Below are 12,106 nucleotides of genomic sequence, written 5' to 3' on the forward strand. Positions count from 1 at the left end.
TCCAGGTGTCCAATTGTTTGAGTTAATTAAAATTTCTCAGTTGGTTAGCGAGTTCTCCTGAATAATAATTAAAAGGGTCTTAAAATATTAACTATATTACAGAACTGTTCAGAAATCAGTATAACTGTTAACATGTTTTTTTTTTGGGGGGGCTGTCCAACGTGTTGCAGTTTATGCCCCCTCTTAACACTATTTTCCTTTTGTCTTTTATTTGTGGGATTTGTAAAAAGAAATATTCATTTAATTAATCCACATTGATTAGATTAATTAATATTTACATTTCCACCAGTAATAAACAAGGTTTTTCAACCTGCACCCACTAAGATACATGGCAGGTACGTTCAGCATTTGTTTTAATATTGAAAAGTGCATTTACAAAATTTATTTTTTAAATATTAGTTTATAGAATGTAGCCTAAGTAAAAGATTAATTCCTAGATAATATAGCATAGGCTAATTTGTACTGAGTGGCTTATCAATCATTGCATAAAGTGGTATTTAATATTCTTAAGAAGAAATGAAAAAAACAAATACTATTATTTCCTTGTACAAAGTAAAGGAAATATTGTCATCGTAAAAAATTTTGGTTTTCAGATTCCAATGGAAATATCCATTTTGACTAATTTCGGTGTGACATATGTACGTGTACAGATGCATGTATGTATGTACATATGTATCTCGCATAACTCAAAAAAATTAACTGTAGTATGTTGAAATTTTGGATTTAGGACTGTTGTAACAACTAGTTGTGTACCTACCCTTTTGATTGCAATCTACTGAACTAAAAGTAACTTTTCTTAACTGCAGTAATAAGCCCATATTGAAAGCTTTTCAACGATCATACATAAGTGGTACTTATTTTCTTTGGTTCCTGAGTTATAGCCAAATAAAATTTTAATTAATGAAATATTGTATCTTACAAGGGAAGCCACATCAGTTCGAATCAGACTTCATTTCCCTTTCTTTTTTATTAACTTTTTTTTTATTTATATATATATATATATATATATATATATATTGATTTATTAATAATTATTAAATAATAACAATAAATAAATAAATATATATATATATATATATATATATATATATATATGAAAAAAAAAAAACAGAAATTATTAATGAAATAAAATTGTATATACTTATAAAAATGTAACTTAATAGGCATTATAATTTAATAGGCTCATTCAAGGGCCCAGCCAATATACGAGCTTGTGACATCATAAGCAGACTGTGTATTACTACTCGGCCTGAAAACATCAACTCCGTATATCAAATCAAAGTATTAATTATTATCATATTGTACGCGGTAATAACTATCATATTTACATTTACTAATTATAAACAATACATAATTAATTCTTTTATAGTCTTTATTTGCACTAAATTATTAATTTTTAATATAAACAAAAGCTTACTTGAATTTTATTCTTGTATCTAATTCAAACTTATAGCAAGTTCACAAACCTCGCTAAACGAATCACTATCACTGTCACTCTCATTTTCACTTTCACAATCAAAGTTTACACGTATAACATGTCATTTCTGTCTTCTGTCATTTCATCTATCAGTGGTTCCAGTTTTCTATACCATATCAATATTTTTTACTTTTCACAATAGGGTTTCTAGTCACCTTCATTCATGTAATTAATTTTCTCTGTAGTTAATTTTCCAACATTTGGAAGGAAAATGTTGTGTTATGATTTGCCGTATGTCTTTTTACAGCTTACCATACCATCTCAATCGGATTCAAATCACGATGGTAAAGAGCATGATGCCCATGTTTTTTTCAAAAGTTCATCCAAGTGATATTTTTGTACTTTAGTTTTATGTAACTTTACTAATTAATATAACTGTGGTTATGGTATTTTTGAACTGTACGGAATATGGGTTTTCTCCTCCTGCCAATCTGTCATATCTTTTCTTCTGGAGTTAGAATTTGGTGCTGTATCAATACCTGTATTGTGATAAGGGGCATTATCAACAACTACTACTGACATTGGTGGAAGATTTGGAATCAATTTTTCACGCGCCCATTTCATGAAATTGTCTGTATTCATGTTGTCATGGTAGTCGCCACTTTTCAAACTGGCTTTCCAAGTTAGTAATGCGTTCGGAATAAAACCGATTTCTCCTCCAGCATGAATTACTATTAAACGGTCTTCTTTATTAATTGGCACATGAAGTCCTACCATCAGACCACAACTTTGTCGAACAATGGGAACTTAAAACGTACGTTTCATCCAAATAAACAATTGTAGCATTATTTTGTCTGTACTTAGCCATTGCCTGCAAATATTCAGTTATCTTCCATCTGATATCGGATTTTTCAATTAAAATTTTTCTGTTATTTTCAGTTTTATACCATTTGAAACCCAACTCTTTCAAAATAACAGTTAAAGTTAATTCACTGCCTTTAAAATCAATATAATCTGTAATCCAATCTTCTTTGAATGAAATTCATTAACTATTCTTTTAACTACACCTTAATCAAAACTGTCCAGTCCACTGACAGGTTTCTAACGTCATTTGCATGTTTTTGGCGTGCTGAAAGAACACTATTGGGATGTTAATTGAAGAATCATGTCCTTTTTTCTTTTCTTAGTTTTTGAACCTGTGTTCTTGATATTCCACAAGCAGCAGCAGTTCTTTCTTTGCACTTTTGAATGCCAATTATTTGTTTGTCATCGGTTAATTTACTTACTTTTAGAGCTTTTTTTTTCATAAAATCATAAACATTATTGATAATTTCACGTGCTTGACTCCTAAGTTTTTTTCTTAACTATGGATTTAAATTCTGTCATAACAAACCACACTAATACACAAACAAAAATAAAACAAAAAATAATATATTACAAAAAATTTGCGAAAAACAATGAGTAATTATAAAATAATATGACCGCACAAAATGGTATCCGAATACCTTCACTGAACATGATATAAACTGGACTAAAGTTTATTTCTTTATACACACATTGTGTACTATGAACGACGGATCTAAATATAATCGTAACGAAAGACATAATTTCTAACTGCATGTATAAATTTTTATAGGCCTGTACATAATACCAATCAGAGCATTAGTCAATGGTTAAGACTAAGTTATAAGTTAAGTTATTGTTTACAAGATTGGGTCATTAAGAATTTTATACATGTAATCAATGCAAGTGGAAAGAATCGAATACACGACAACTTAAATGTATTGTTTGGGCGCCCGTAATGTTTGTAAGTCAAAAAAAGAAATAAAAATAATAATTACGCGCAAAAATAATGTTTTAGAAAACAATAATATGAGATGACAGCGCGTGACGTCACAAGCTCGTAGATTCGCTGGAGCAACTACATATGTGTGTATGTAATAGATTTGGTAATACATCTGATTATTTAATATTAATTGAAAATTATAATTTAGAATCATATTATTTTTGGATTTTCTAGTTTAATTTCTGCTTAATTTTATTTAATTATTCTGGAATTTCTGTTTAATTTTATCTTCATTAAAGTTAACTACAGCGTGACTAAAAAATAAGCCCTCACAAGAACAAGATATACAGTGAGGCATGCATGACCGATGTTTAATACGAATAAATTACAAAAAATTCTCATCTTTCAGTTACGCCTCTGATATTGTCAGACAATTTTCTCCCTAAGTCGGAGTTGCTCATCACTTCATTTATTTGTGTTTTGCTGCCATTCATTTGCTTTGTGTTTTGATCATTTACTCGTTCTTTGATTTGATATGATTCTTCTGATCTTAATTTGGGTACACGTTCTCTAGTTTTCAAATTTTCTCTCTCTTTATATTCATCATCCTCTCTTAATCTTTTTATCCTTTCCTTGGTCTTAACATTTTCTTCCTCTTTATATTTATCATCTTCTGTTAATCTTTTTATTTTTTCTTTGTTTGCAACATTTTCTTCCTTTTTTCCATTTTCCTTTTTTAAATTTTAATATGTTGATTTATCAATAATTATTATTAACCTTTGATTGTAAAAAAATGTTTACAATAAATAGTAATTCAATAATAACAATAAAAAAAATATGAAAAAATCAGAAGTTATTAGTGAAATATCATTTTATTTATTTTTAAAAATGTGTATATGTAATTTAATAGGTGTAGAAGGAGGTCATGTGGTGTACACATAAGATTTTTTTAATATTATTTTATCATTTGAATAAAATTATCAAAGTGTATACTTCATTCACCAATATATCTCATTGATAGAGGGATGATATATGTGTATAAACTTAAGTAATAATAACTGCTACTGATTTTTATTATTCAATTATGTATTTCATTTATAAAATATTTATAATTCATAATATATGTTATATTTATAAATCATTTATAGTTTTCATTGAAATGCGTATAATTTACATTTTATTTTCTAAGCTAGTTCACTGGCATACTAGTATTGTTGGCTATGATTAACTGATATATTGATTGATATTGTTAGTTGCTAGAATCACTTCTTGATGTGAATGGAAATATTCATATAAACCTTTTGAGGACTTGTATCACATGTATACAACACTTAACAAAAGTTGCAATATAGATAGCCTACTGTCATGGTTACTCATCTTCAAATATTTTTCACAACCATGATTGTTATTTTAATGGCTTTAAAATGAATCATTTCTCATACCGGTATATAAAATCTATATAAAACAATATACTAAAGAAAATCATGTTATGAAAATCCATTCTTATCATTATCAAGTGCTATATGTAAACAACCCACTGTTTACACAGTGTGTTTCATACCACATGGTGGTCATGTGATTGTATTAGTGTTCCAGTTTTGTTACTAAAACTCCAGTATTCTGTAAAGATTGCTTGTAGTGAAAATAAAATCATTGATGAAGCAGATGAATGATATATTTATGATAATTTCTTCAATAAACTTGAATGGGAAAACGAGGTTATTTTTTGTAGAATACAACCATCATCAATTTTTGAGCTGCAAAACAAACTGAAATTGAATCTGTAGTTTCAATTCAAAAGCAGGCTTTGAAAGAGAAACTTGTTGACCATTAAATATAAAAAGATGGTCCATATTACTAAAAAGTAATCTGCACAAGTAGTATTACATTTATTCTAAGTATGCATATCCATTTTTAAAATTGCTACTAATTAAAAGGATAAAAAGGATACTTAGGAGTAAATCTTGAGAATCCTTGGTTCTAGTAAAAATTCAATCTATTACTCTACTGATAAAATGTCAAGTTAATTCTAAGTAGCACTGCTTAGAAAGAAAATTACTAAATGTGTATTTCAGATGCTCCCTTCCCTTTATTCACAAGTGATATTTTCAAAGACCTACCATAGAATAATTGAAACTAAAGTTATAGTATTTGTTACTCCTGTATGAATAAGTGTCAAAAGTCTTTTTCAGTTAGATACATTTCTACAAGAAATTTAATTAAAAATTAAACATACTTAGATGTAATTAGTTTTAAAAGACGACAAAATGCAAATAAATTAGTTGAAATAAAAAATGAATATTGTTGTATAGAAAAGCTTGTGAATTTCTTTTTTTAAGAAAGTATACAAACATTTTAGAAAAAACTAGTAATCAGTCTTATTAGCAGTAAATATAGAATTTTTAAAGAATAATTGTAATAAAAAAATTGATCAACACAAAATAATTTGTGAGTTAAACTATTTGTAATTGTTGTTGAAACTACAGGAAAAAATAAATGAGCGTAAATTTAATGTTCATTTACTACATCATAAGTAAGTTACATTGTTATTAAATATTAGTGATATAAGTAACAAATAAGAAGTATTACATGCTAGTATTACATCTTGATGATCTTTAATTTGTTTCCCCTCTCAAAAAAGATCTATTACAGTTATGAATTCCCAACTTAGGTGATTTTCTATCATTAAATTCCATATTTTTATATGTGTTTATTAAAAAAACCCACAACTTTCTCTATTAATCATCATTTGATACTTAAATATCCAATGATCATTTCAGAAGTTTTGTTGCTATTATACATGAATGAATTTACACAAGTAAACTGATTAAGAAAAATTCTGATAGCACACCAGTCATAGTTAATCATTTAAAATTATCGTATATGACTGCAAAAATGTTAATGAAAAATAACTTCATGAAGATTATGTAGATAATTTATCTTTTTTTAGAATCAGGTGATGCAGTATCTTTATTATTTAGCCCAAGTAGGAATTGCTATGTCTCCTGTGGGAAATAATTCATTATTCTTACAGTATCATAAAAATCCATTACCAGATTTTTTAGCCAGAGGACTCTTTATTAGTTTATCTACTGATGATCCACTACAGTTTCATTACACTAAGGTAAATTTTACATTTATAAATATTTCATGTAGTTTTTAATTAGATGTACACAATATTTTAAAAGAGGTTTAGTAAAACCAATATAATTCCACATATTAGAATTATTAAATACTAAACAACTCTTCTTTCAAAATAATGGAACTTTTTCTTCTAAAGGACTTTCAGAATAAATTATCATCTCCTTACTCCATAGAATATGTAGCCAATGGTACTATCTTAAAACAGTTAAAAGGTCAGTTCTAAATACTAGTGTAAATACTACACTAAAAAAGGTAATTAACTAAAATCCTTTGGAAAACAAAGTAAAATAAATTTGAAAATTAGTCATATAATAATATTGAAATAGTACTAAAAAAAAAGAATAACATTTTGTTTTGCTTTTTAATGAGAAATGTATGTTACTGAAAAGATAAAAAGGAGTATTGATATTAGTATATCTAGTATTTTATTTTTATTGTTCAAAAATAACAAAAGCATAAAAAATGAGTAATCCTAAGAGTTACAATCTCTGTGCAACCCCTTAGTATCACTGATTCTATTAGTCTCTACACATCAATATGCTAATTCCACAAAAATTCAGTTGATATTCAGCATTATAAGTGACAGCTTTACTTTTTCACTATAGGAATTGACTATGCAGTGAGCATCATTAATACCAGTGATAGTAACAATGTAATATATATTGTTACGATACAATATATATTGTTACAATATAATAAAAACACTGTTTATAGTCAGTAGGAGAAACTATTTAGTAATTTTATATTTTCTAAAATAGTTTATTCATTCTTTATCATCAGAGAAACATGGTCACATAGAAATATAAACATTTCTTGAAGTTTATGATATTAAATTTAAAAAATGCCTTTAATTACATCTTTATTATTTATTTACTGTTTCCTTCCTTTCTTTTTCCTGTTTAGCCTCCGGTAACTACCGTTTAGATAATTCTTCAGAGGATGAATGAGGATGATATGTATGAGTGTAAATGAAGTGTAGTCTTGTACATTCTCAGTTCGACCATTCCTGAGATGTGTGGTTAATTGAAACCCAACCACCAAAGAACACCGGTATCCACGATCTAGTATTCAAATCCGTGTAAAAATAACTGGCTTTACTAGGACTTGAACGCTGTAACTCTTGACTTCCAAATCAGCTGATTTGGGAAGACGCGTTAACCACTAGACCAACCCGGTGGGTTTATTTATTTACTGTTTAAGCAACTATAGATTAACCACACTAACCACCTCAGTAAAGCTGTTGATGATAGATGATTTTTTTATTGTGTACAAAAATGTCAAGCTTGACAGAGACTCAATTCAAACTTTACCAGATATAAGGTAGAAACACTACCGCTTCTTGTTATATATGTTAATAACGTTTATAAAGATAAATATCTCGTTTCATATGACATTATTATTAAAAAAATGTTAACTTTTCATAAAAATATGTGACTTTAAATGGGTCTGTAATTTTTTTTAAAGGGCAAATAAATAAATAGGAAATACTAAATAAAGTGTTTCACTCAGTAAAGAGTCATAATACACTTCAGAACATGTATTCTAAGTGAATTCTCGTTAGAGCTTCTCTACCAAAAGTCTATGGAATTGTCATTTACTGTTTCTAACAGCAGCAGTGATAAGGTATAATGTTGTGCAAGTAAATACTGCCCTAAGTTGCACAACTTATCATATACATTTATTAACTTCTCATCATTTCATTACATACATAATTGCAATCTATCTGTATTTGTGTACGTATCTATCTATATATATATATATATATATATATATATATATATAAACAGTAAATACAAAATCTGTTTGTAATTCTCTCAGTAAATTGTAAAATTAAAAAAAAAAACTTATTCTAAACCATTACAGAGACCTTTTCAAGAGATACTATTTATTATCTGTCAGCTTTAGTAATCCAAATTTTCCTTTTTCAGTAATGTATCTGGTAGTATTGTTTATATAAATAGTCCACTATGTCTCACAGAAAAGTGTACATTTAATTGTTTTTTTTACATTGTTTGTCACAAACTTTCTTATGGTTGGGACACATGCAAAGCTTATGAGGCATAAACATTGATTTTTTGTGACAGTAATTGTAATGTTTACCAATGCTAATTAAGTTTATTTTTACTAATTATGTCATTTCTAAGGCTGAATATCACTTACATTTTTTTTAGTCTAACATGTTGATACATGACTGTAATCAGTGAAAATCACAACAGAAAAAATGTTACTATCAATCTCCTTAGTAAACTTGTTATTTTCCTGTGGTATAATTTTTATTAGTGGGAGTACTGAACCATTTTTGGCAGTGGCTGGTGTTTCAAGTCAGATTGCCTAAGTTACAGTTTTGGCAGTAAACATTCATTCTATTGGCATAATTTTCTTGTTGTGCCTAGTTGTCCATGACTAGTTTTGTCATGATTAGTACTACATAATTTATATTTGTTAAAAAAAAAACAGATAAAAATCAATGAATTTACTTTCCCGAATCATTGTCAAAGCAAAACTATTTTGGCTTGTTTGCAATATGCCTTCACTCTTACATTATGATAACCAGAATGGTTTTATTCATTTTGATCTAGTATATCGCTAGCAAATTTGATTGAGTTTTATGCCTATAACATTATTAAATGGAAATATATAATTGATTCTGATGGCACTAGCAACTGTTATTTCCAATAAGTTGTTCTGATTTTATGATCTTGCAAGATAAGTTTAATTCAGTTAGGGTAGATTACTTTCAGTAGACTATGAGCATTAATATTGCTATCTCAGTAGTAATTAACCTGAAATTTAACTGTTGAACTATCTAACTTGATTTATCTATTTAACTGTTGAACTGGCTTTTAGTGTGTTTTATGCTTCAGTTCCTCAAAATAAGAAAAATAACTGACTATTAGAAAAGTGTTATTTTTATATCTTCCAAATACATGTTGACATAGAATGGTGGACACTAAAAATATTTACTTGTAAATTCATGTTGCAGTAGTAAGCCATTGGATTTTTTCTAGACTCACATTAATAATTCCTGAGAAGTAATGTGCTGTTTATCAATCTACAATTACCAAAGTTCTTGAGCACTAAATTCAATTAAACTATAAGAAAGTAAATTAGTAGTTGGTTAAAAAATTAACTATTACTTTATTTCTATTTGAACCTTGATTCCTCCTCGACACCCAGACCATCAAATCAGTGTAAATAGTAAAGAAATATAATTTCCCCGCCTTATTTGCCCAACTATGGACCACATTTAACACTTTTCTTAGCATCCATCTCCTTCCTATCCTACCAGTACTTAAGTCCTCCACTGACCTTTTCCCAGAATCTTTCTGTTACTACTTCTTTATTTGTTTTGGAGCTGCTTCTTCAAAGAAAATCCTTCTCCTTTCCAAGATTTGTTTAAATTTTTTCTTGTTTAATTCCAGATTATTTTAAGTTAAGAATTTCTTTTTGTGCTTTTTTAAGTCTTTCTTAACTTTATAATAATATACACTTTGTTTTTATTTTCTTGAGAAAAGAAGAGAATTTTCTTTGAAATAATATTATCACGTATCCCCAAAATGTGCACTAAGAAAGCCAATCTCCTCTCATACATTATTTCTTTAAATATCTGATAGCATTTCATAAAGGTAGAATTAAGTGTGTCATATTTTACAGGACCAAATATTCTCCTTAAAAATCTCTTTTCTTTCCTATGGATTCCTTGTAAAAGGATTAACTTCTTATTTTCATCTTTAAAACATAGACTCCGAAGCTTAGTAACCTTCTAATTTGGATTTAAATGTTTGGTAGAAAATTTGTGTGTTAGTCTTTTTTGAAGTCTTCCTTGATTTTGTTTAGCTGTTATTTCCTGAAATCTCTTTTGATTTTGTTTAGCTGTTATTTCCTGAAATCTCTTTTGATTTTGTTTGTCTTTTTGCTCTTTTCTTTATCTTTTGTTTGATGTTCCTGAAGCCTTCTGGATTCTATGTAAGTTCCACATTTCCCAGAGTTCAGATCTTTTAAGAAGAGCTTCTTCGCAGCTTTTGTTCCCTCATGTACATTTTTTTTGTGGCTAGAATTATTCTTTTCTGCTGCTTCTTTGATTCTTAGAATTATTTATGAACAAACAGGAAAATTCAACATTTTAATTTCTTGAAGGTATTTTTCTTTATTTTAATTCTTCTGTTTGATATTACTATATTCTTTGGAGAGTTTCTCAATTTCTATTAGGGGTAAACTTAACTTTTATTCTATTAAATAATGATTCGAATCTATGTTCACTCCTTTTGGGCTTCCAAAAGGAGTGAACATTGAATATGCGTTATTTCTTTGAAATGTTTACGAGATGTGGTCTGTTTGAAATTCTATTAAAATTTTGAGGGTTTTCCAAGAGACTAACTCCTCAGAAGCAAGTGGTTGGGCTCTCTAGAATTTGTACCCATCTGTGCATTTAGTAACTGTGGATTTTCCAGAAGGAAAATTGTTACCAACTGGAGTAGTTCTATTTCTGAATGGCTTAACCATCATGCTTAGAAAATTGGTGAAAATTCTAGGGTAGGCAGAATAGATTCCACTAACCATAAAACTAAATTCGTAGTTCCAGAAGTTTCCATCTTTAATTCAGTAGTCAACATTGGCTCAAATCAAAATGTAATTTGAAAAATTTGTATCAAAAATTTTCCATCAATTCCAGCAACACAAATTGATCCCTAAATAAAAATTTACTTAACAAACTAATCTTTTTTTCTAAGTAAGTTAGAAAATTGTTATAGGAACCATTAATGGAAGAATATAGCATTGCTGCTCAAGTATGGAAATTAACTTCTTGTGATATGTGTGAATTAGGACGTAACAGTGTACTCATGAGTGGATTTTCTCCTAAGGTAAAAATAATTTAATTAAAATTAGTTGTATAATATAATAAATTTCTTGTCTATATTCATTTGACCATATTTATTTTAATGACATTAATATTTGGTTAATAAATTTAGAATAATTATAACGCAAAACCATTAGTAATATACCCTAGTTTAAAAATAACATTGTTTTGATTGTAATATTTTAGATATGATAATGTTACATAGAATTATTCTGATTCCACATCTAATCTATTCCTTTATTTCAATAAATTTATGTTTCTAAGATTGATAGGCATGAATTTCTGTTCTTAAGCTATTTTAATCTTACTATACACTCCAGTCCAGATGTTCTATCTTAACAATTGTTGCTACTGATCACACGGTTGAATTAATCCATCTTGAATTAATCATGTTTGACAATTTTTATATAATATCATTTGCTAAAAAGAATTAAGATTAAGTTAAACATAGATGTTTACATCTTCAAAGATTGTGTGAATTATTAAAGATTTTATAAAAGTAAATCAAATTTATTTGCTGTTGCAATTTTTACCTCATCAATCCTTTTCTTTAGTATAGCTGATAGATCACCTGATGATGAAATGGGTTTTTCAATTTTGGCTTATTTCTCCATTTATTTATGTACACCAAGTTACAGAGTTTTAACAGCACAGTGACATGATGTCAACAGTACTCTGCTGAGATGCCAAGGCATCTGTGTCCAGTCTGGAATGTAAATATACCAATAAATGTGTAATCTTTAACAGACTCGGGCAGACCACTCCTGAAACATGTGGTTAATTGAAACCCAACCACCAAAAAACATCAGTATCCACTGTCTAGCATTCAAATTCATATAAAAGCAGCTGCCTTTACCTCAAACCTTAGAACACTCAACTTCGAAAATCAGCTGATTTTGCG

General features: G+C 28.2%; 1 protein-coding gene across 1 annotated transcript in view; it reads left to right on the forward strand.

Moving 5' to 3' along the window:
• The window catches only part of LOC142325728 (AMP deaminase 2-like), an 80,322-nt gene that overhangs the window by 54,494 nt on the left and 13,722 nt on the right, over nt 1-12,106 (forward strand). The window contains exons 14-15 of the mRNA XM_075367759.1: nt 6,154-6,327; nt 11,099-11,209. Coding sequence (XP_075223874.1) covers nt 6,154-6,327; nt 11,099-11,209 — 285 coding nt within the window. The remainder of the gene's footprint in view (nt 1-6,153; nt 6,328-11,098; nt 11,210-12,106) is intronic.

Source organism: Lycorma delicatula, chromosome 5, assembly GCF_047948215.1.
Source record: "Lycorma delicatula isolate Av1 chromosome 5, ASM4794821v1, whole genome shotgun sequence".
NCBI classification, from domain to species: domain Eukaryota; kingdom Metazoa; phylum Arthropoda; class Insecta; order Hemiptera; family Fulgoridae; genus Lycorma; species Lycorma delicatula.